At 38.7% G+C, this 26,539-nt stretch overlaps 1 protein-coding gene across 1 annotated transcript in view; it reads right to left on the reverse strand.

The window, feature by feature from the left end:
* LOC144633881 (atrial natriuretic peptide receptor 1-like) overlaps window positions 1-26,539 on the reverse strand; it is a 50,769-nt gene that overhangs the window by 19,185 nt on the left and 5,045 nt on the right. The window contains exons 2-9 of the mRNA XM_078492788.1: window positions 17,075-17,585; window positions 11,069-11,375; window positions 10,027-10,322; window positions 8,888-9,023; window positions 8,191-8,277; window positions 7,479-7,631; window positions 4,339-4,646; window positions 1,460-1,769 (exon numbers count right to left, since the gene is read on the reverse strand). Coding sequence (XP_078348914.1) covers window positions 1,460-1,769; window positions 4,339-4,646; window positions 7,479-7,631; window positions 8,191-8,277; window positions 8,888-9,023; window positions 10,027-10,322; window positions 11,069-11,375; window positions 17,075-17,485 — 2,008 coding nt within the window. The 5' untranslated portion in view covers window positions 17,486-17,585. The remainder of the gene's footprint in view (window positions 1-1,459; window positions 1,770-4,338; window positions 4,647-7,478; window positions 7,632-8,190; window positions 8,278-8,887; window positions 9,024-10,026; window positions 10,323-11,068; window positions 11,376-17,074; window positions 17,586-26,539) is intronic.

Consider the following 26,539-nt stretch of genomic DNA (forward strand, 5'->3'; position numbering starts at 1 on the left):
CAAACTTTGACAACCAGTGCGATCTGCGGAATCGGTCTGCGGTCGTCTTAAAAAACACCAATTACGACGTCACAAACTCGTTCCATTCCTTCCATTTCAATGCGCAGTCATTCAAAAACATTTTCGTGAAGCCTTCGGAAATCTTCGTATTTTTTGCTGTAATTCGCGCTTTAAAGCTCAGAAAGCAATTTTTTTTTAAGAAAAATGTCACTTTATAATGGTAACATTTTGTGTTTGGTCGGTTAAAATGACATTTTGAAATTTCTGTTCATTTGACCTTTAAGGGATGCTCGCGGTGGCTTAATGCAACATTGTTGCATTGCCCGTTGAACGAGTTGTTGCCCGTATTTCTACCGCGCGCTCAACTTGTCTCGCAACAAATTTCGGTGTTGCAAGTTGAAAAAAAATTGTTGCAAAAAGTAGAACTTGGTTATACTTTGTGCAACATGTTGCTGAAATTTGCAGCACTGAAATTTTTTGCGAGACAAGTTGAGCGCGCGGTAGAAATACGGGCAACAATTCGTTCAACGGGCAATGCAACAATGTTGCGCGACAAGTTGAGGGATTTTGTATCTCGTATTTTGCCGCCTTTAATAGTTAGCGCACCGGACTCCGAGCCCTTCGAGCCCTGGCCGGGGTCGCTGTGTTGTGTTCTTGGGTAATTAAGACACTTTACTCTCATAGTGCCTCTCTCCACCCAGGTGTATAAATGGGTACCGGCGAAATAATGTTGGGGGATACCCTGCGATGGAATAGCATCCCATCTAGGGGGAGTGTAGAAATATTCCTATCCTAGTTATCGAAACCAGGATAAGCTCCGGCAGTATGGGCCACTTGGTTCGAGGTTCCCTATCATGGGAATTTTGATACATTTTGGCTAGAACGATGTCTTCACTCGCGTACTATGTTCATTGATATATGACCATAATATTAAAAAAAATGTTTTTTTTTTTTCAAGTTTATCGTTCGTAAACTTAGATCTTATACAATTATTAGTATATAAAAAATGAGGCAAACTATCACGCCTTACGTCATTATGCTTCATGACCTGGCCTCGATGAAAAACAATTTTGTATAAAGTTTCAGTGAAAAATAATCACACATGGGGTTGTAACCCTAAGTAAAGTCTAAGTAAAGTCTGTGTCCGAGCCAAGTGGCCCATACAGCCGGAGCTTATTCCGTAGCATTAAGCGACTAGGAGTATTGCTACTCCCCCCTGGATGGGATGCTAGTCCATCGCAGGTTTACCCCTAACAGTGAATGCGCCGGTACCCATTTATACACCTGGGTGGAGAGAGGCACTGTGAGAGTAAAGTGTCTTGCCCACGGCCAGGCCACAAACGCGGGCCGTTCGACTCGGAGTCGAGCGCGCTAACCATTAGGCCACCGCGCCTCCCACAACCCTAAGTAAATTTACTCCTAAATTTGGTATTACAAGTTCTTAGTTAAAAATACTCACTTCTTGCTTTGTTCATCATTTTCCTCAACACTTCCTTGTAATGATCGCTATAGTTTTGCTCATTGTACAAGAAAAGATACTGTATCTTGCCGTGAAATGACACAGTTTTCCCTTGAGACTTCAGAAAAGAATCTAGAAAATCTCCCCGTCTTTCCCAGCCCTCCTCGTTCTCGCTGATAATCCCCACTAGGTTCCAGTCGTAATAGTTGAGAGTCGCTAACACGGATGGTGCAATGCTGTTATCGTTAAAGATTGTTCTTGCAAATGTTGGGTAAAGCTCTTTGTTGGAAACCTCGTCCGAAGTACACAGCTAGAGAAAAGGAAAGGAACGCACAAATTAATAATGTATCAGCCAATTCCGAGCGAGATGATCCCCCCGAGCAACCCCCGAGCATTTGATCGCTACTGAGCCCAGATAGTGGGGAATTTGATCGAACTGAAGCCCGGATGGTGGGGCATTTGACCGTTGACAAAATGTGTCATAACTATAAAACGCTTGCGAAGTCAAGTGCGCGAAGTTAGTATTTGGTTGCGTTAATGTAAAGTACCTAGTTTCAATGTATCTATCTTTTCCTATTAAAATTGGCTGATAAATAGGGCACGAGTGTCCGTTTAGACCAAGTGTTAACGAGAAGGTAACTGGTCATTAGCGAATTCGCTCGTACTCGTAGGCAAAACGAGCGCACCAGACTGAAATTTGCAATTTAATTTAGCGGAAATGTCTGCAGGGAGTGTCTGTAACGCTGCTTAGCTTGTTTCATGCAACGCACCACATGCTTTTCAAAAGTGACTTCGGCTGATTAACTTTTGAAAGGTTGCTGTTTCCACTCATCTCGGGGGTTAAATAATGAAAACAAAAACATGATTCTTGCGAATATAATAATATATCGTCGACCTTCACCTATGAAACACCAGACTCGTGTCGTGTTTAAGAAACTAATAAGATTAGATGAATAAAAGAGAACAAAAAACCGTCGGATTCTAGTTTGGTTGGTTGCTTCTTCCGTGATTTCAATCTAAGATTTCCATAAACTAATCGGTCTTTTAGAAAGTTCTGGCACAGACACTCCATTCAGTGTTTCCGTTTGTTGTTTCCTTTCTTGACTTTCTTGGTCTACGAAAAGCTGCTTATACCTAATTCCAGGATAACGATATGCTATTCGTGGTTGTTTGGGATACATTTTGAATAAGGCATCTATATTTTACCCATTCTCGTCCCCATAGCCCTTTCGTTTCTCTTAGCCGGCTTGGCACGAGAAAACGGAGGGCTCTGGGGACATAGGATTTTTGAATTAATTCGAATTTATTTTTTTGATTGGCTGTTTGGAACAAAGAATTCCTAAACGGAAGTCGAAAACGTAACAACTCTCTCATACATTCTTTTGAAACGTCGTGACTGCATACATGAAGACCGGAAGTCCTAGAATCTAAGACTGGAAATTCTGTGTCCCCAGAGCCCTTCGTTTCCTCGTGCCAAGGCCCAGCCGGCTAAGAGAAAACGAAAGGGCTATGGGGACGAGAATGTATTTTACCGAATGCAAATATGGCGGACCAATAAGTCGGTGCCTGGGACGAGTCGCATGAAAGCGAGGCTAGTTAGGCCTCGATGTTTTGTTTTGACAATATGCTTTCCCAGAAAAGCCTTGCTTCGTGGTCGATCTGGCCTGTTAAGTTTCAACCTTCCTATGAGATGTTGGGTCCGTTAATGCTACCAAACAGAAAAGGCGTTAACAGCTTTTCCCTTTGGTCGGTAAGAGGATAAGACAGCTGAAAATTTACATGTCGATTTTAATTTACTTTTGTGGAAATCCCTAAATCTCCCGCAGGCATCTTTGAATCTTTTCCTCTCAATGAATACTTTTGTAAGCTTGCTAAAATAGGATTTTCGCTCAGTGATTCACGCCATGTTCCTAGACAGTTTTGTATAAAGCCTGCAAAAATAGGCTTTTCGCTCGTTGATTGACGTTATGTTCCCAGACAGTTTTGCATGCTGGCTAGAACTTCCGCCCAAAGGTGGAAAAGCTATACTGTAACATCAGCAAAAGGCTCTAGTTGAGTAATTTCTATTGGAACTCAATCAAATCATTTTGTTTAAAAAAATTAACTTTAAGTTGTACAAAAAGGAAAAAAGATGGTAATATCACTAAGATAGAAGATGATGATTCTATTTCATTTTGTGCGTCGTCGTCTTAACCTACTTTCAAATCCATTTCCGATGCTTGGTGATAAATGACAAAATACCGGAATTGAAGTTAAAATGTTATTTCCAAGATATTGTCAGTAAAATTTGTTTGGCGACTTTTTTTGCTCCAGACGCATGATAAATGACAGTGTTTTACTCGAGACTGTTAAAAACATCAAACATCATGCTAGCGAAGTTCGTCTTAAGCGAAACGAGAAATTATCCGTGAGTTCTGGGCCTTATTTCCTGTCGCTTTGGAGATATTTGGGAGAACACTGCTGGAAAGGGGGCTGATTTGCTCGGCCAGCATAAAAAAAGGAAAGGACCAAACATTTTAATCTTTTATACATGCATGAGTGTTCTATAACATTCTAACTAAGAAAATTTAGGTTCCAGATTCTCAAGAATGAATCCAATTCAAAATAAAAGTTTTTTTTTGGACAGTTCTTGTGAATCAAGTTTAATATAACAGCGCATGATGCCTCAGGAGAGCTGACGCTTGGGTGCCGATTATAAAGTAAATAAGTAAAGTTATAATCTGGTATGAAAAAGACAAGGCAAAAAAAGCAATTTATCAGAAACTGGGCACCGCTCAGAGGTCGAAAAAGGGCTGGAAGAATCTAGGAGCATCACAGAAAAATTGTGGATTTCTTTTTTCGTCAACGAAGAATTAGCCAAAAAAGGGATCCATACTTACATGAGAGACCACAGGCAAATTTAAAGCGGCAGCCATTCTAGCTTGAGTGTGGCATTTACAGCCAAACCCAATAAAAGCGTCCACTCTCTTTTCCCATTGACGGGTGAGCGCTTTGATTGACATCTCTTCCGAGCATTCCGAGTCGTCCCATATGAATCTGAGGCGAAATCCGGGCAGAAGGTTCGGGTCATTATTGATGTTGTCCACTGCGATAGTCATAGCGGCAGCGTAGTGATTCCCTGGAAGGCTTCGACCACCGCCAATCGAGACTGCATACGGAAGGATCAGCCCGATGGTGAGATTTCCCTCTGATTGTATAGAACAAGAAAACACTATTACAAATTTCGCAGCGAAAATCAGAAAACGTGCTTTGAGCTTTAATGAGCTATCCATGTTTGCAGAGGATCGATAAGTGCTTGAATTATGTTAACATTTGAGTTTTAAGCGTGGTGAACTCATTAACGGCCGGACGTATTCTGGTTACGCACGAAGGTTGTTTATCAGCGGCAGATGAAGTCCAATTTTGTTATGGCGCGCGTAGCAAGCAGGCCTCCAGTGTTTTAAATAATCATTTTTCGCTTGCCTTAAAGTTCGTTGTAATACAAAGCGCTTTTGAATCAAACCTTGATAGGGGTTATGTAAAGAATACCAGTAGAATCGAGTTTCGTGCTGACAAATTCTAATTAAGCAAAATGGGTACATATGGCACATCATAAAAGGTGAAAAATCATTCTCAGTTTTCGTGGCAGTAAAATTGACCGTAACCAGTGTATTTAACACTTAATAATAAATGGATTCTACACGTAGATTCTTTATAATACGTGAAAAGATATGAAAAATAAAGATTGCTTAATTTTATAATTAAAGTAATTTTTATTTAATCCTTATCTGTCTTTCTTCCGGTTGGTAATTTCGTGGACAGCAGTTTTAACTTTAGAAAGGTTTATTGTTATTAAAATAAAAAAAGTGAATTTCATAAAGTAATATTACATTGTTACTTATAGTCAAAGTTATCTCCTGCAAATTGTTTTTTCCTGAACAATAATTCGAATATCGTAATTATCAAAAGCATGATTGTTTGATTCGATTCAATATCCTGTGAATTTGAAATGATTAAAATTACGAGATTGCAGAAAATCTTTGTGGTTTACTGCTAAAATTACCACAACATTCTACTTCTTAGCATTCGAAATGAAAAATAGTAATGTTAAACTAAATATAAACAATTCTAAAATATACATAATTGATCGACTGTAGCTACAAGACAGAGTAAAATTAAGAGAGGAAGAGAAAAATAAGGAGAAAAGAATAAATCGAAGAATGGAAGAATTTTTATCAAACTGGTTAAAGTAGACAGGATTGCTTTTTAAAATGGATTATTAGCTATTGTATATTGAAACAAGTACGAGCCGTAAAAGGTCAAATGAAAATTAATGACAACAGCCATATACTAACAAAAAGGGAGGGAGGGGATAACCCTGAAATACAGGTTAATAGCAACAATTTCACCTGCTGGACCAGAAACTTCTTGAAAATTGGGCAGCCAGGGGAGGGAGGGAGGCGAGGAGAAGAAGGAAGATTTGACCAATGAAATTTGGTTCAAATTTATAACTGAAGCACCCATTTTTTTTATTGATCATAGGCTCTCATCTGGTACTTTTAAAATCTTCTTAATTTACACATAAACTGATCTTCTTTCTTTTCTAGATTATCTTCAAGTCCAAGAAAAATCATTTGGCGTTCTTCACGATTCTTGAAAGAAGTAAGGAATTTTTCATGCTGCCTAGCAACACTAATCAACTTCGGTAGTCGACTTTGTTTTAACGAGGGTTGTACGTAACAGTCTTGCGACTGACAAACCTGTGGTCCTCGGATTCCCTCGATCGAATTGGAATTTAGATTTGTTGGTTTTCGTGGAGGGAGGAAACCGGAGAACTCAGTCGGGAAAAACACTTTCAGAGCAAGGACGAGAACCAACAACAAACTCAACCCACATATGACGCCAGGCCTGGGAATCGAACCCGGGCCACACCCGGGAACACTGCTGATTTTGGAAGGAAAACTGCAAGCTCCGTACTTCAGTTAAAAAATGATCCCTCCAGGACTGATGTTAGCTTTTAGTGCATGTGAATGAACACAATCAAGATAGATTTAAGCCTTGATTGGAATTATGTATTTCTTCGATTGCCTGATAATTCACCTCTGCTTTATAAATTTGGTGAGAAAGACATAGATGACGATCATGGTCATTTTTTTTTGCCCCCCCCGGGGGGGGGGGGCAGCTTACAGGAGGTTTGTCTGTATAGAAGAAAACTTATCCGCCTCGCCATTCATTTCTTTCATTATCAGTATTTTATGAGATTGATTGTGGACTCCAACCACTAATCTTGGATCGATGGATTGGACTGGAAATAGTTTGCAATGGAGGCCAATGCGGGGGAATATCATTAAAAAGAGCTTCACGTAATTTGCATTTGAAAAGATTAACCGCATTAGCCTCCATTACAAGCTAGTTCCAATCCAATAACGAGAATACGAAAATGATCTATTTTACTTTCTTCCTCCCCGAGGAAGCATCTTGACCTAAATTTGTCGAATTTGTCCGCGTACTCTATCTCAAGTTTTCACAAGCATAACTATCCTTGTTCTCTCTCCTCCGCGGAGGCTCCTTTAGTGGGGGAAGGCGAAAAACACGGGGGGAGGGGGGGAGGCGAAAAACACGGGGGGAGGGGGGGAGGCGAAAAACACGGGGGGAGGGGGGAAGGCGAAAAACACGGTTGGGGGAGGGAGGCGCGGGCGCGGAACGGCGCACGGGCGAGGAGGGCAGGGGGCGGGAGCAGGGAGGGGGGAGGGAGAGCGGCGGAGCACGGAACGCACACAAAAACACAGACAGGGGGCGCACCCGGGACGTGTGGGGGGGGAGCGAGGGGACAAAAAGAGAGGGGGGGAAGGCGAAAAACACGCGCGCTTACTTTTCACCTTTCCCCATTTCCCAGCCCGTTCGAAACATGAAAGAGGCCGCTGCGGAGGAGAGAGATCATTGTTCACTTTTGTTTTGTCATTACTTGTTTTGTCACTACTTTGGTGTTTTTCTATCGTGACTTATCTACTTTATAAAACTCTATCTACTGTTGTCTTACCGTTATAACAATGCTCGCCACATGAGTTACACTTCGGTACATCAGAGGAAGGCGCAGACATGTTATGGGGCCAAACGATTGATTCGTTGTTTAAAAGAAGCTTTTGTTTTCCTGCACCGTCAATAACAAACTCTCCGACTTGCTGGAACATTCCTGAAGATAAATAAAAACTGTGATTAAAAAAACTTTATGTGGAAACTGCTTTAGCAGAACCGTCACCTGTACTAAATGGCCGGGGAACTGTTCCTCCTAGCCCCCAGTGCCGCCGGCGGCCCCCCGAGCCCACGGCGAGCGGAGACGGGGGCGAGCGGGCGGCGGGGGGCCGACGCGAGGCCGACCCGGGGGGGCGCGGGAGGAGCGGGGGGGGGCAGGGGCGGGAGCGAGACGGGCCAGACGAGCGGGAAAGCCCACTCCTAGCTATAAATAGTTTTCACAAATTCCGTGAAACAAAATGTAACAGTCCCTATCTAGTAGTCAAAAGTAGACAAAACTGAGAAAACTATGGAGTTGGTGTCTAATAGTGTCTAAGTGTCTAGTATCTATTTCAAGGGTTTTGTGGAATCGCCCTGTCGGCGCTAAATAAATATAGATAGCGATTTAGAAATTCCACTCTGGAAAGAGACTTTTGCAAACTGCATTAACTCTTCTATCGCTCCCTTGGGGAGCTTCTATTCCTTAAATTTTTTAAAGCAAACTCAGTCCAACATCTTACCATTATTATCTTCTCGATAATCCATTAGAACCAAGTTGAACTCTGCATCACCGACAGCGTTGATGTAACGATCGTACCCGAGTATACCTAAGAGAAAGAAGGAAAGGTTTTCGTTGCATTCTCAAGTTATGGTAGAGAAAACTGGAGGGTCCTAGGGACGGACCATTATTTTCTTGGAGGGGGGGATGAAAAATTTTCCTCTGCAAACTTTTTTTTTAGTTTATGCACCTTAGCAAACATTTTTTTTTCGAGATTCTTACATTTTTTTTGTTATACATATCGTGTTTGCAAACAATTTATTTTGTCTTTCCAAGCCCTGCAAACAATTTTTTTCAATATTTTTCATCCCCCCCCCCCCCCCACTCCAAAAAAATAATGGTCCGTCCCTTAGAACATCGCGTCTAGCAATCATGGTGGGACTCTGAAATCCTGCCAGTTATTGTTCGTAAAAGTAAATTTACATTTTAATTAAAGTTAATTCCGGGTAAGAAAGCATTCTTTTACAAACTTTATTTGGGCCTTTCATAATTCGTGTAGGCCGGCTTCTTATGATTGATTTCACATTCTTCTAGCCATTGTATTTTATTTTGAGAATCACATGTCCGGGAGTTTTAAATTTTTTTGTGAAGAGAAAACGTACTTATATATATTTCAAAACTAGTTATTTCATTTGATGCAATTGTTGGATAAAACTTACTTTTATAGACGTGGCCCATGAGGTTCTGTGTGATTTTCTTTCCATCTGAAAATTTCCCGCCATTATTCAACGTCTTATTTAAGGCAACGGCGTACTGAAACACTGCGTCAAACAAGTACGCCGCTTGTATGGGGGGCTGGGAACGAAAGGAAATTATGAAATGTAATTAAAAGGTTTTATCTTATCGTATCTTGATAGTTTTAATTATTTTCTAGTGCTAAAATGTACTTGTGTTTAATCAGTAACCGACGTATTACCTGTGTAAACGTGTTTGCAAGTCTTTAAACTTGAGATCAAAATATAAATGAGTTATTGGCTTTTAGCTAACTGCCATAAATGAATTACAAAATAAATGATGTTGCGTTTGTTGATTAAATTGGAAGAGAGACTGTCATCTTTCTTTAACTATCATCAGGATTTCAAAAACCTCATACATTGATTTTAATAAACCAAACAATAATGGCTTAATTTCTCAGCACAATACTCAACAAGAAAACCACAAAGAAATTATGATTACTCTCGATGACTTTTGATTATATTGACTATTAGTTTCCTAACGCTCATTACCTACAAACATTGTTAAGTGCCTTGTTTACTCGAATAAGCGCCGCGGCGCTTATTACATTTTTCACGCCTCCAGTGCGGCGCTTATTCGAGGGCGACGCTTATTTAAAATTTGGATGCCACAAAGAATCTAATCTATTATAGTAATTGAAAATATCTCTTTTTTTTTGCATTTTTCTTTTTTTGGGGAAGGGGGGGGGGCCCCGCTGTCCGGCAATCCCCCCTCCCAACATTAAAAGAATATATTTTGTAAAAATGTTGGAAAAAAAACTTAAGGGGGGAGGGGAAAAAAAATTTTTTTACAAAACTTCTTTTTTTTTAAAAAAAATTTTTTTTTTTTTTTTTTTTTTTTTTTGTTTTTTTTTTTTTTAAACGGTTCTCGAAAAACCGCATTGGTACTGCGGCGCTTATTCGGGGGCGGCGCTTATTAACTTTTTTGTCCCAAATGCTGCGCTTATTCGAGGGCGGCGCTTATTCGGGGGCAGCGCTTATTCGAGTAAATACAGTAGGGATATTTTGAGGAGAAACTAGACGCAGATCACTACAAATTTAGCTTAATTTTGTCATACACTTACCGTGTATCCTTGTGGTACAGCGCTATAAAACGGAGGATTTGAACTTGTCTTTTTTACATCCTCAACGAAAGTCAAGTATTCTGCGCTAACATTGTTGTTGACGGCAATAAGTAGAGCTGAATGAAAGGCTATGGTCCGATTTTCTGCCTCTTTTCCCCACGCCAAGGAGAGATTTTTCTTGGGGTCCAAATCCAAGTCAAACATGATAAACGCAAAGCGACCATCGTTCAAGCCAAGTTTTGCAACGTAGTTCATGGCCTGTAGCGCATAGGCATAGTCCATGGCTAGAATGATAACTGTGGAATAAAGTGAATACTTTTTAACAATAATCTGACCCTGCTGTTTTATTGTCTTGACTATATTAAAAGAATCAAAGTTTCTAACCTTCATTTTTGACGTCAACAGAAATAACATGATCTCGAATCCCTTTTCGATTTACATTTATATTTTTATTTAGGTGTTCGTGTTCATTTAAAGAAAGTCTGTTTTCAAGCAAGGCGACTCACCAGGCCGGACGTCGTAGCATGTTGGGGCTAGCACTCTGGAAGGGATGCTAGTTCATCAAAGACTACGTCGTTGGGGGGGGGGGGACCGGAGGAGGGGGGGAAGGGAGGGAGGGGGGGGAGGGATCGGGGAGGGCAAGAAGAGAAGGCGGAAAGCGAAGACGTAGACCCTGAGGCCGTGGGAGGGACAGAGGAGAAGGGGGGAAGGAAAAAGGGAGGGGGGACCCGGGGCGGAGCCCACCGACAAAACGGAGAGCCCCCGGGCGTATGTGTTTGGGTGCTAAAGTAATATATTGATTGGCCCTTACTTAATATTTAATTGATATATTAAGTGTAGAAAAATCTCAGGCTTGAAAATGTCGCAATTCGAATCCTGAATATGCTCAGAATATAGCATCACGCGCGCACGCGTTTGCAATCAGCCAAAGGGTTATTGATGTCAGAACCAATCAAATTCAAGATTCGCACTACGCTTCGGGAAGTTTCTAATAAGCAAACAATGAAAAAATAAAACCTTTTCAAAGACAAGCAAACCTTACCTCGTGACTCGTTTGCTGCAATCTGAAAAAGTCCTTCAAATTCAGGTAATAAGCTTGTCGCGTTGTAGTGGACACCAAAAGTCATGTTCCGAGCGATGCCCACAACCAAGCCCCCTTCTCTTAAGCCCCTTTCTAATGCGTTCCACTGAGACCACTGTTGAGTTGTTTGAGCGATTAGTCCAACGCGATTCCACTTAAAATGCTTCATTACAGCATGCAGTGGTGAGGCGAGTCCGCTGATAGGTGGAGCTGTGCGTGAAAAAGTCGGGAAAACTGTTTTATCCGAGAGCGTCTCATCGGTACACATCTGTGAAGAAAAGGAGTCGGCAACAGCAATAAGGAATAGCGCTTTGTATGATCGGATGGTAACACGTGCCTGCAACTGCACCCAGGCAAAATTGGGGTACTGGGTGGAGGGGGGGGGGGGGGGTGGGGCGGCGTCTTCTTGGCTAATGCTGTGTTACTTTAAAAAAAACGACTCTCCAGACCACTCCCGTGCCCTTATCACATAGCTACTTGGCAATCAGAGACAGTTTGGCCAGTCCTTTGGCACTGGCAATTAAAGACTTGTTGAAAGGTTTCAAAGCCAAATACAGACTGTTCTCGATCCAGGTTGGTTAATTTTTGTCCGCAGCCGGTGAGTGACTAAACAAAGCTTTTAAGAACAAAGGGGAGCCTGTCTGGAGCTGCACAAAACGTGTGAACATGTGTGTGCCACCATGTGGTAGTTGTAGCGTGCTTGAGTGTTTAAGCAATGCGCATTGGCTTGTACGCGAGCGAGTTACGAGCCGGTTCGTCTCGTGGCTTCACCGCTCTTACAAAACTCCAAAAAAATAGAGCTTCTTGCAGGCTGGGAGGAGGGGACTTATTTCTTATTTTATTCTGACAAAGTTATCAACCAGGGCTAATAGAAAAAAAAAACTTTAAGACCAGCCGCTCTCCATACTTCAATGATCGATAAAAGCAATGGCGAGTTCGGGTTTTAGCACGAGTACATTTTTCCTTGCGGGTTTAGCACGAATTCATCACTTCATTTCCTTATTTCCTTTTTATTCCGATCAAGACTGTAGGTTTACTCCATGTGTCCTACTGATATGATGGCAGTCATGTTGGACTTTTTTTCCTGTGCCGGGCTTGAATCGGTGCTCAAAGTTTCCACTGAGCCCTTCTAAACTAAGCCTCGGGTATGCAAGAGCTAAGTAAACAAACAAGTGTGCATGTTTCTCTATTCCTTGTAAACATCGCGTGCTCTTCGGCCTGTTTCCGCCATAGAAGCACTTCAAGTTCTCACGCGCTTATTCTACGAACAAGGATTTGCGTGACTGTTGGACGGCCACCCACAATGATCATAATCCCCGACGGCATTAATACAAACACAAGTCAAAAGAGAGGATTAGCGGTAAATGGCCGAAATCGTGATTTTGACAACAAGGACAGGAAAGGGCCTTTGCATAAAATTTGTGAATCAGTTAGTGACGCACATGAAAAAATTATAAAAACTATTTTTAGAGTTGCTGTCCATGGCTCGAGGTGAGCTGCTACGCCCAAAACTGTTCTCCTTATTTCATAAAATCAAGCGTACACGTAAAACTAACAAAATCAATCTCAACCACTCATTCGGCGCATAGGGCTCTGCACATCAGTCAGAATGGAAGGTTCCTTAACACGGATTGATTATGAACCGCTGTAAACAACAGGGCCGTAACTAGCAAGAGGCAAGACGAGGCACTTGCCTTGACTGAATTTTTATCCAAAGCTAAAAACAAATTATTTTTTGTTGGGAGAATAATCCCCAGTTGAACAATATTAATTTTTATCAAGAATACCTCATCAAAAATGTCCCTGAAAGAGATTCATAGCTTCTACATTTCAAACTTTCTGGAGAGATGCCCCCAGAACCCACTAGCAAGATCTTGCCTCGTCTATAACAAAGGCCTGGTTATGAACAATATAAATTTTCTTCATTTTGTGGGTTACTGTCCCAATAAAAAGACAACACCGCCTGAAACACGACTGAAGAAAAACATATCTGACCGACAGGGTTTAACCTGGAATTAACATCACATATTGCCCTAGAGGTTAAGAACGCCGAAGGCAACTTTAATCATGATTTTGTTGCATTCTGTTGATTAAAGAAGCGAGATCAAAGGGAACTATTACGCCCCCAAAAAAATACAAATTACCTTCTGATTGAATCGAAAAAAATAAAGGTTCAAGGATTAATCATTTTTTGTTTAATTTTCTCTGCGATCACAAAGCCTTGTTTGTAAAAACCTTGTCACATTCAATCATTCTCTAGGGCTGCGTAAGTGTCTAGTGGGACGATGAAGAACTTTGAAGGAAGTAAGACCCTCAAACTACCAAATCAGATCAAACTTTCTAGATTCACACTAAAGGGTTATAAATTTTAAAACAATGTTTTAAGTTTGTTTGTCTTTTCTCTCCTAAAGAATAGAAGTTATAAAGCACCGAAAACCTTGTCATATTCAATTTTCGTTGAGTCACGAACGGGACAGGCATTTCCTTCTCGCGTTTACTCAGCGCAGGTTTGTTGAGATTTTTGGCAACCGTTAATATCAATAAATATTCCCTCTTAAAAGGAATCCTTAGTTATTGCCCGCTTAAAGTAAATAGAGACGTCAGTCAGCAAGCGATTAAAAGATCATAAAACTGACGAAAACTGTTTGCACTTTAATTCATTATTCATAGAAAATTCAAAATGCGAGGATATTATAATTTTTCTCTTCAACAATCATAAATGTCAAATTAACCAGCGCAATGTTATTGAAATATTTTTATGAGACTATCAGCACATTAAACTGGTCAATAACTGCAATATGAATAGTAAATAACCGGAAAACAAACAGGATTTAATATATTTTTCGGTCTTTTATCACTGAAAAGCCATATCTTCTAGATTTATCTTATGACAATTTGCAGGCAATGTTTATCGAGAAATATATTCAGGTAATGTCAGACATAAGAAAATAAATCCCGTATTTTTCGGTCCATACTGAACGATAATGGCTGATTGCATTTGCATTTATGTACGTCTAACCAGAATCAGTTGAATTTCAAGTTTGAAACGAACTGAAAGGAACACTGTCTTGTACGGTTTTTAAAAATTCTAAATTAATGAGCATTCCTTTTTGGCGACAAAAAATTATATGTGCACCGAAATCGAACCTGTTGCTAAAAACAGATAAACTTTATTTTTGCACCATTTTGGTAGGCCTAACTGAATGTCGGAAGATGGTGTCGAAAAAATATAAATAGTACACGTTTTTTTAGATTTTTATTCCGGATGTCATTCCCCGTATCAGATAAAAAAAGTTTTCTGGATAAGTTGATATTTCACGAAATAAAGAGCGGAAAAGAATATCAATTTATACATTGAAAAATGTCAAGGTTGCTTCGAGTTTCACATCAGATAGTTTACAATTCGGTCGGCAACTTTCAAACTCTACGTCAATCCCGTTTAACACCTTTTAAGATAAATGACGAGATAACTTTTCTTTACCATATCGTCAAGCATTCATTTTTGCGGACAAACTAAATCCTTCAAAATGATGCCGCTACTTCATAGTCAGTTTAAAATTCTGGTTAAGAACCTAACATGTCGTGTAAAAAGCCGCAAAGAACTAAAAGGTTTCGCCACAATTTGCAAGTCAATGTTTCAATAATCCTTTCCACGAAATTATTATTTAACGTCAATTTAATTCGAACTCAGACTTGAGGTTTTCTTAGATCATTTAAATGGCAAGTACATAAATTATAATTAAAATTGTATGGACTGGCGTGATGCAGGTGGTATGTTTCGCAATCTAGAGCGACCTAAGATCTTGTTTTAACACTGCTGAATCTTTTGGTAAAATGAGTAGCTAGGGGTTGGCATTTTTATGAGTGAACTTGAATCTGTATGCTTATGCAGGTTAAAATGCATCAGTCAATAATGACACCCACTTTTAGTGAATCGAATTCTACATTTTTTCTGATGAAGAATTTTTTTCTTAAGAAAGATAGTTATTCTTTAAGGGTTTCTGTTTTCTTGTTTTCTTTTATGAGTGTCTTTTTGTTTTTGTTTTTTTTTTTGCAAGTTTGAAGTCAGCCAGAAGCTCCTAAATGTTATCTCGTTCCCTGGTTATTATTCTTTTCACTGCGAAATTTGAGGAAAATTATTTAAATTTTTCTTTTACTGACAATTTAACGATCGTAAGTTACGAAAATGAAATGAAATTTGTAACACAGACTAATGCATTTTCTTCAAGTTTTTTTTCTATTATTGTGAGTCTTCTTTCTTTTTTTTTCTGTTAATGACACGAAAACGACAAACTTCAACGAAAGGTTAGCTGTTCCAATGGTGTGACGAATTTGTTAATATTCAACCGTACAAGATATTTTAAAGATGATTGCTATTTGGTTGAAACGCGGGTGGATATATTGAAGAAAAATCGATAGGGATGAATTTAAATTTGTGGTATTTGACTAGCTAGATAACATGAGTGACAAGAAACTGGTAGATGCAGATTTTCCCGGCGTTTAATAAAGTATTTTACCCCGCATGACTCCGATTGTTCTTTGAAGCCAGTTGAAGTCTGTCAAACTACTGTTTTGAATTTGGATGGGAAAAATAATATTTTGATATGCTAAGTATAGTAACTTTAACAGATAACCGTGTAACACAAACATCAAAAGCGGCTTTTAGAGAAAATATTGTTCGTCACCGAAGTGGCAACTAGATCATCAATAACTGTTTTGCAACACAAAGCGCGCGCAATAAAATTAAAGACGCTATAGAAACCATTTCAAAACAGCCAAATGTTGCTATACTATATATTCTCGCAACGGTGTCAACATTTCGTAGAACACCTCTATGTGAACTTTAAACATGGAATTGAAACGCAGAAATAAGCACAGGGAGAAAAAACAAAGAGCATTTGTCTTTTAATTGCTACCAAAAGGAGGCCAAAGGAACTCGACGCGTTAAGCTGCGGTTTTTTCGCAGGGTAATGTTTCGCTTAATGGTTTTCAAATCGCAATGAATTTTCTGGTAAATAGGGAATGTAATGATGTACTAAACATATGCATATTAGCTGGAATAAATCTACTAACAAAACAAAGTTTGTAAGCCGCGGAACTTCTTATGAAGCCCTATTGTTATTGCAACATTTCTAAATATCCGTTAAAGAGTTCGCAGCTCAAAAGTCGAAAAATTCATAATCTAAAGTGAAACCAAGCAAATGTATGTTTTTTTAAGACAAAGTTTGCGTTTTCTTTCACGTTTTCGTCACGGCCCTTGTCGATTCCTGAGTTGAACCGTGTTTACACAAATCTACGCTTTTTACATCAACCTCTATACCTTATTCATGTGCACTGTTTTGGTTATTATCGCCTAACAAAAGCAAGTCAAGTTCTTTGAAAGACGGCGAAACTTACAAGTTATACCAGTGTTTGCTGTACATTGATGAACCGCCCGAAACTTGTAGCCTTAACAATGAATTTCTCGCCAGCTCGAAGTGTACACAATTGATGAAGTGTGTTTGCCCGCATTCTCCCTGATCTAGCGGTCAATTACAATTCCCAAAAGACTATTTTTCTATTAACTGCTTAGTCATAGCCAACCATGCGCGCGTGCGAGATTCAAAAGTACAAACGCATTTCTATAATGGTTCGGACAGCGGATTGATCAATTTATTTTTTCAAATATCCACGGCTTTCGTCAAGGATGAAGAGATTTAATCGTTGAGTCGGAGCTCAGTTATAAGAATGTCCCAAACAAAAATCTTCGCGGTCAACCATGACACTTCAGAATTACGAGTAATGATATCAAGGGAAAGTACTTTACAGCTCAATTTCACGCTACATTTCGTACGAATAGAATTGATTTCGTAACAATTGGAGCTTTAGAAACGGTTATTTGACGGCGGGGGTTGCAGCGAAGATACTACAACAACTATATTATGAACTCTCAGCTAATAACTAAATTTGTTTTCATGTTGTACTTACATAGGAAACCATCGGGATATTTGCAGCCGCGGCCAGCCTTGCTTGCGCCTCGCAGCTACATCCAGGTCCAATGAAGGCCTGTACCCCTTTCTCCAACTGATACAACATTGCCTTGAGAGAAAGCTCCTCGTTGCATTGAGTATCATTCCACACAAATGTTATTTGATGCCCAGGAAGCAACGATGAATCGTTGTTGACTGCCTCGATTGCCAACACCAACGCCGAAGCGTAATGTTTCCCTGACTCTGCCGAACCGGTTGAAACATTAGCCGGCACATTATAGGGTAGTAAAAATCCCAAAGTAACATCACCGGCCTCTGATCTTGTAGTTAGTAAGGACAAAACAAACAAAGCCTGAAGCCATAACTTGTTGCAGTTGCTAGACGGCGCGTTCAGAGTCCCGGAGTTCATTTCTTACACCCTCACGCGTCAGTCGCGTGACGCTAATACTACTTTAAAACGTCTAGCTTGAATAGCCTTGAGACTTCCATGACTGAGAGATCACCGCATCCTGAAATCGAAATCGCAACAAAACTTTGTCAACTCCGCACCGTTTTAGTGCCTTGATGAATAATTTATAAGCAATCTAATCCCTGCAAATGCAATTCATTTGGTGAGTAAACCGTGTCCAAGACGACCAATGGGACGATCTCTTTGGAAGTTTCGTTTAAGTGAAGTATTTAGCTTTCAGTTGATCTTTTCATTGTCTTATTCGCCGTCCTTTGTGTTTGTAAAAGCAAAGGAGAGGAAAACGCATTCTCAATTTGACGTCGATTAAGAACGTTTTTGAAGTTAAAAGGCAAACAGATGTTCTAATTAAATAGATCGAATGTCAGTTGATGGAAAAAGGTGAAAAACGCTTGGTGGCATTGCGGGAGAAAACGACCGGAGCGGACTGAGGAATTAGATTTTCACGGAAGGGAAGACCGACTGCCTCAAAATTTCGGTTAGACAATTTCTCTTTTAGTAATTAAACCAAAATACATTATTTTTTCGCAGAAAAGATTGACATGTTTTCATATCTGCCCGCACATCTACGAAAAGCGCGAGGAGAAATGTCTACAAGACGCTCTCTTCCGAGATCAGAGCGCTCTACTGAGGGCTCCAGGTTAAAAAAACAACACTCTCTGTAATTAAACCAAAAGATTAACTTTTCGCAGAATTTATTGACATGTTTTAATATTTGCCTGCAAATTTACGAAAAGAGCGAGGCGAGGAGGAATGTCTACAATACATCAGAGCGCTCTTTCAGAGTTTTCATTCTGCGAATTAAAACTAATATTCCAAATTAAAAAAAAAAAACAGGACTCCAGGGCTTTAAGAGGGAGAAAGACAGGGCTCTAGGCGTTCATTACATTGTCTCACGACTCTTAAAGATATTTTAAAAAGAACCGACATTCGTTTTCGTTACTTGTTTTCGAATATTTTTTCAGTACCTGTTCAATTTGATCGATATTCAGTCGTAGCAAACGAAGGTCGTCAAAGATCGTAGTTGTTGTATCAGGTGATCAGATTTTGGAAAGAGAATTTAAAATGTCCAAATTTCTCTCGAAACTCACTTACGTTTGAAGGCCATTTCTATGGTACCCTGAACAGTTAAAAGTTTTTAGACTGTTCTTTATTTTCAGCAGCATGGCGAAAGGATTTTACCGCAAGGGATGGTCGACGTATCTTTAAACATAAACTTTGGGGTAGAAACAACCCCGGCCCCCGGGGGAAACAACCTAATAATTCAAAAGTCCAATCCAATTCTAAATTTTTCAATACGCTACTAACGTGCGTATTCCTGACGTCTCACTTAAGATGGCATTTAATGTATACTTGACTCGTCTAGAGGGGGTTAGAGATAGAAATAAAGTTCAATTGGCATTTTTAAATTCCTCTTAAAAACCTAAGACTGCTGTATTCCATAAGTATCGAGTATCTAAGAATTGCATGACAAGTTTATAGGAGTGAGCTAGTACTTCAAGGCGTGTCATTTAAAAAATCATTTACTCAAAGCGAAAAAGGCTTCACCAGTTACCGACATTTCGCTTCACAATTCCGTTGAGCATAATTGAAACTTATCCATTAGAGCGCTAAAAATAGTTTATTTGAACAGCCAAATAACACAAGAGCAGGGTTTGACCTTTTTACCGCAGCAAAAACAATAAATATTACGGAACCAACTAAAGTACACGAACTAGCACGACATTCCGTTTCTCATAAAATTCCGAAAGTATGGAAAATTTCCTTTCTTGTCAACCGTTATCTTCGGTAAAATATCAGCAAATTCACTTTTCCTGCATTTTTACATTTTAAATAAATAGTAATAAATTATAATGGAAACTAATGGAACATTACGGAGTGCCCGTCAAAAACTATGACAAGTCTATCTATTTAAAGTGATATGATATGCAAGAACCAAATCGATTACGTATTAGTTAAAGTGTGTTTCTCTTTCTGCTTAATGACCGAAGTAATAAACTGCATCTGGATGTGACGGCTGCTAAATTTTTATAGATTGTATTAAACGCTCGTCAGGAAATTAAGGTATAGCTGTACAAAACATGTCAATCACTAATTGAAAATTAATGGTTCTTAGAAGTTTCCACGCGAGTGTAATTTTGAACAAAGAAATATAAAACACCGGTTGAATCGTAAAATTTTTCACACACCCCGATAGAGAATCAGACGTTCTCCATCGGGTCTTTAGGTAAAATTAATCTTAGGCAAAAAGCATCTTATGTCCGAGTATTTTCGGAGATTTGATAAGGTTTGCAATTTTTTTGGGAGTTAAGGCGATTGTTTGGAGGATTTAAGGACCTGGAGCAGGGCTAGTGTTGAATCTACCCTCATCCTGGTTTTTGTATAGCACAAAACGATTAATATGAGTACATGTTTTTAAGATAACTAATCCTCTTGATTGAGATATTACTGAGTCCATTGCAGGGTCCCACCCAGCATGTGCCTGATTACCCCCCAACAATTCGCAAGTACAGTAAACTCTCGTTAAACCGGACACGCTCGGGGCGTCGTTTAGTGTCCGTAATAGCGGGAGTCCGTAATAACGGGATTCATTTCCAGTCAAACCTTATTCGCCGGGGATCTGGATTTTGCCCGTAATAGCGAGCGTCCGCAATAGCGGGGTGTCCGCAAGGCGAGAGTTGACTGTACCAACTTATTCTCCTGCGTGAGGAGAGACACTGTGACAGTAAACTGTCTTACCCAAGAACACAACACAATGACCCGGCGCCCGCCCAAGGCTTGAACTCAGATCGTTCGAGCCGGATTCCAACACAGGTACGATCGATTAGGTCTCCAGACCATGCAGTTTTTATGGGCAGTATAAATTATTCCCACCAAGACAATCCTGATAAATAGCATTAACTTGTCATAACTTTTGCACAAAATAAGATTTTTTTGAAGGATTACGCTCTAAGCGGTATTATTATACATTGGTGTCACCAGCTTATTTTATTGGCTATAAGCACGCAGCTAAATCTTCTTCTTTTCTCTTCGTCATCCTACAACATTTTTTACATATTAATCGTCATACCTACAACAATTTTTTCTTCAATCGTTACCAAACCCCCTACCCTTTTCTTTTGCCGGCGGGCGAAATCTTTTCCCCACTATCAGAAACTTTAACCCCCTTCTTTAAGAAAAAAAAGAAAAAACCCCAAAAAGAAAAAACCCCACAAATTTTTATTTTAAAAAAAAACACCCCCAAAACCCCCCCTTTTTTTTTTTTTCCCCGTTAAAAAATAATTTCTCCCCCCCTCCCCCCCCCCCCCCCCCTTTTTTCCCCCCCCCCCCCATTGTAAGATTCATTTTTAATTTTTGATATCAAATGTAAAGAAATCATTTTCTATGGTTGCTATGGAAACCTTCGCCAGCCCTGCCGGGGGAAACGTACGGCGGAAATCAACTCGCCGTGGTCCGCAATGCGAAATAAAAATGATAGCTTGGCGCAAACCATGGTGTAATGTGATTATTTAAGCAACATAACAGATCACAAGCCACAAGCTGTTGAAAGAGGGGCACAGAGATAACTTGCCAAACAATAGAGAAATACTACGCAAACGTTTGCATGGTCAAGTGAGCCATTGATATATGCGTAGAAGTTTAAATAAAGAATTTTTAAAGCACTCCCTCAATTTGTTTATTCATCAAACTTGTTACTAATAATTCAAGCCGCTTGGCCATTCCAAATTCAAAACGGTTTTTTGGTCATGGTTTAAATTAAAAGATTTGATATTTTAAAATGAATGCAGCATAAATCAGTAATTTGTAAAGAACTCGCTAGTGTATAAAAGTACGAATCACGCTGTCGTGATAGGAAAAGAAAACAGCAATAAGAAACATTACCGTACCCAAATTCGCAAGAAGCCAATCAGAAGCGAGATCTCTTCTTTCTTTTCCCTTCCCTTTTTTTAAACCTTTGGGGAAAAACTTAAAAAAAAAAAAAAAAAAAAAAAAAAAAGTACAACCATCATAATATTCAAATATATTATTCCCTCTGCAGGTAAACAAATCAAGATCAGGTTGCTCTATAGATCTCAAAATGAGCCCAGGAAACAGTACTATCTAAGAACTTTACCCAAACAGAGCTAGAGGAAAAATGAAAGCACAGGAAACAAAACTCAAATGCTCAGCTTGCTCACACAGTACCGACTTGTTTCCTGTTTAATAGACATGTTGTTAGTCTTGTTAGCTTCAAGACCCGACTGAAGGCTTGCACGGCAGCGCGTATGAACGCCGGGGAGAAAATATCAATCAAGAAAAAGTTATCAAAATTCGAGGGTTTGCAAAAACTGACTGCAAATGAATCTTCTTCGGCCCATAGCTGAAGCAACTCATGAATTCCATTGATTTGCCTTCACGAGTATGAGAATGACTTCGAAAAAAATATTTTCATGCTTACGGTAGAATAAACTACATACAAAATCAAGTTACATAGCAATTGCTAGTGAACAAACGACCTTGTAAAGGCGGTACCATCAGTCATATCTAAGACAAACTAATGACAGTGATTTACGTTTTATCAAGCTTTAGATGACGTGCAATAATAGCTGTATTTTGAGCCAGAGGAAACTAAATGAAAAAGAAACTTACTTGAATTCGTTGATGTTCGGACTGGTATTCCTCGAAAGCGACAAAACAACAATATTCGGCATTAAACAACACTGATAACAAAATCGTTAGCTATATAGGTTAAGAAGACGCATAAGAAAGGATGTAGTCTGATGCAACCAATTTTATACAATTACCCCTGTAACGATATGACGTCATACCAGGCCAAAAAGATGACATTTAATTTCGCTTCTTTTTAACTTTAATTACAAATCATTAATTACAAATCAATGGCTTGTATGCGATGGAGAGAACGCACGACTTTCTGGAGAAAAAGCGTGTTGTCGGACATGTCTAGAAAACTTAAGGCACCACTAACGAATCAAGATTTGAGTTTCTAATAACTTTTTTTGAGAATAGAGTAAACCCAACGCATTCGCGTACTCCAGTTTTCCCTCTGTGTGTTCGTGATTTCCTACAGATCAGTTAGCATATTGCTTAATGAGCACGTACGATCTTTTCTTCACTAAATCTTAGATTTAGATCAAGATCTTCGTGTGCTGTGCAACATTTTCGCGATGTCTTGATCTAGATCTAGCAGACTTCTTATAAGATCTAGATCTTCTCAATAAAGATCTTTATTTATTATCATGACGTCTCAAAGCGAGAGATCCAGCTTACCAGCGAGTGGATTTTACAACACGTTTCGAAGTACAATATGAGCGAGGAAAAATTCAACAAACAATTCTTGTGATTTTTTTTTTCATCTTTTGGAGATGAGAGATAAATTGTAGTTTCTGGTTGTAGTAGTAGCTAGAAGTATTCAGAGATTTAATTTATCGTTCGTTTGAAGAAAGATTAAATTTTTCATTTGAAATTTCCATATTAAATAATTTGCGCAAATCTCAGGATCTAAAAGACGAACCAGCGCAGTAACATAGTCATCAGATAATTATCGGTTTTAACCTGTTTGTTTCTGTTATACGTTACAGTGAAACCTCGATTTAACGAAGTGCTAAGGGACTGTGGAAATGTTTCGTTATATCGAGGGTTCGTTATATATATATCGAAAACCTCGACATAACGATTTTGCGGAAAAAAAACAAAATTTTTTTTAATTGGGGTTATTTATTTTTTTTTTTTTTTTTTCTTCCTTTAAAATTTTTTTTCTTTTTTTTTTTTTTTTTTTTTTTTTTTTTTTTTTTTTTTTCTTTTTTTTATTTTTGGTTTTTTGGGCCGATTTGCTAGTGGGTTTACAGTCATTTTCAGGAATCGTATAAATTTCACCGTATAATGCAGAGTGAGTGTAAACCAAATGCGACACTCCTTTGTAGTGTACTCTATTGCCAAATTCTGAGCAGGCAAATGATTAAATTTCTGATGCACTTTTTTTTTACATGTCCTGAATAAAACTGTACAGGACTTCAGCTGAACACAGATGACAAGCAAGTTTGCAATTTTGTTCGCAGAGTTCTTTTCTGAGTGATCATTTATTATATCTAGAAATAGCCATTTAACTGGCAGTAGCACTTTTGGTGAGATAAAACAATTTCAGAATAATTTACCAAAAAAGAACGCCCCAAGATTTTTTCTGGCAAATTAACAATTTTGGTTTCAAATATTAAGCGAGTTGGACGCTAGTGTCAAGGAAAAGTTAGAGTCACGTACCTTTTTCAAGAATTCAAATGTATGCCTAATGCATTGCTATGTTTAGCAATATGTAATAAAAAAAACCTGCTTTTATCCAATCAAAACTTAGTGTAACCTACCGCTACAATTTGTAAACTGATTAAAAAATATAGCTCGGGGGTTTTGAGGAAACCTCCCTGTTCTCTTTAATTCGATATATCAGCCCAGGAACGAAAAGACCCACCGACAATAACCCGGAAATTACAATCGAATTTTCTTTGCGTCTTTTATACCCCACAAGGTTTTTTCCTTAGGCAAAACGAAACTGCAAGACAGACGCTAAGTCACGCGTAGAGGGGCAAGAAAGGAAAACAATGCGCACGTAAAATCACTTGTTTAACCTGCAGTGGCCTTTCACAATAAACGGTCATACGGTACAGCATCCGCCATACTGGATAGCAAGCTACGCCCAGTTCGCGTCTTCTTTAGTTCAGAATTTGAACCAACATTTAGTCCTCGCAACATAATTGCCTTCGAAACCAAAACACCAAATTATAAATCAAATATGGTCATTTTACAGTTCTGTACAGAAATCCAAGCATTTCGTTGCCATGGTTCCTGTAAGGGTACTATAATTTAAAGGACACTTTTTAACTCTGTGCGCTTGCAATCCTTCAAATAAAGCAAGTTTCTGCAAATGATTCTCGATAGACCTCATCTACGTCTGTTTCTGTACTTTGTTAGTTTTTGTTGTATTAAATTATTTTATTTGTTTAAGTAAAGGTTATTTTGCTTGTGCTATTTTCGTTTTTGAATTTTGTCTGTTTGCTCATCATGTTCCGCGACTTTGTCGTTCGCTCTACTCCTCAAAGAGATTAACTGTACAACTAAAATCATTTTTACTGAAACTGTTCAGTGGTAACGAGTCTTGAAACTTAGTCACGTTTGATAACTAATACTGATGATCACAAAAGCCGACTGTTAAGTCAAAATGTTTTTAGGAAACTAAGTAATTCAGGCTTCTCGAAATACTCTTCAAAAACTGAAATGTTTTAAACCAATAAGTTCTTAAACCACAAAAAAAAATTAAAATCATGGAAATTACCTTTTACCTCCCCCGTAGAAGAAGTCCTTACTGAAGTGAAATCTAGTTATCTCCCCGAAACAGAACTCGAACAGTACAGAAAACAGCCAAAACGTGTAAGGCCGCAATCGCGGCAACGGTCTGTTACGAAATATAACGACTTCGTTTATAACTCTTGTCTCATAAGTCGCAAACCTTCTTGAGAAAAACAATTTAAGGAATAGATAACGAATTGATTCAAAGCACTTAGTATTAATGCTTTATTGAAATGCCTCGGGAAATCATTTGCATCGTACAAAACGAAACATGTAAATGTTTCGGCTCTTCGGTAAGGTGGCCATTGGAAAGCTCTTTATCCACCTTAATTGAAAATGTGTTTCTGAATTCGGCAATTGCGTATTAGCGGCAAGGATATTGATAGCTTATAACGATAAAATTGATCCAAAGAAACGCATTAAAATCGCATTTTATATCCTTTGGCGGAAAGAAGCGTTTTAAATTTGCTATTATATCAGTCTGATCGAGTCGTTTCAATCATAGATTTTTAACTGAGTGGGCCTTCGCCGAAACTATCAAAAATCACTTTGCTTTTTTCGATCGGCAATCGGCAAGACACTTAATTGGCAACAACGCTACTAAAAGGCGAGCCTTATTAAACTTAAACTTTAAAAGGCTAAAATATCACTTGCGGAGAAAATAAATAGTTATTTAAAACATATATTGCGCCTTAGTATTATTTGTCGCGGTTTCCTGTTTGGTAAATACATATCCAAAAAAACATCCGAACTTTCCCACCGCATAAATATCAAAACTGGGAGCGGCCTCGCTATTTTTAACAGCAATATATATTTCCCTTTTCATAAACTCCCTTATGCTTATTTAGTACCATCTATATTTTCCCTCACAAAACAAAAAGCTAAACTGATAAAAAATTCTAGCAAGCGAAATAAACCTAAGCAAACAATCACTTCTTTACTGTACTCACATTAGTTTGGTAGCAAACATAAACTTTCCCACGACATGGTGTCTTAGCTTTTACATGCACTTTACAAGGTTTCTTTTATTTTCGTCTCTAAAACGTCTCGGTAAGTCCTTTTGATCTTTACGGTATTGTCCGTATTTCACGAGGCTAGAAAATGAGCGCACTAATTAATTTTCCCATTCGGTCCTTTTTGTTCAGCCGAGAAATCGGTAGTTGAGCGACATCTTTTGTCTCAAACTCTGAAATTAATTTTTACCTCATGCAGTCTTCGATCGACGCAACCAAAAAAGTGTGGCCAATGGAACTTCCAAGAAATCTTCACCGTTCACCAGGAATTCCACCGCGTAACTGGTCACAGGAAAACGCTGACAGTCCGCTAACACACTGATTTAGTAAAAACAGATCGATGCAATTAACTTTAACTCTTTAGTCTAAAGTCACTTTTTGTTTGAAAAAAAAAAAAAGGAAAAAAAAAAAAGAAAAAAAGAAAAAAAAAAAAAAAAAAAAAAAAAAAAAAAAAAAAAAAAAAAAAAAAAAAAAAAAAAAAAAAAAAAAAAAAAAAAAAAAAAAAAAAAAAAAAAAAAAAAAAAAAAAAAAAAAAAAATTAAGATAGCTAGCGCGATAGGGTACAAGAATCGCGATAAATCGACCGGAGGTTAACATCAAATTAAAACCAACAGACCACTCGATAAAGCATAAATACGATAATGGAATG

The sequence above is a fragment of the Oculina patagonica genome, chromosome 12, assembly GCF_052425735.1.
Source record: "Oculina patagonica isolate OP01 chromosome 12, crgOcupat, whole genome shotgun sequence".
Lineage (NCBI taxonomy): Eukaryota > Metazoa > Cnidaria > Anthozoa > Scleractinia > Oculinidae > Oculina > Oculina patagonica.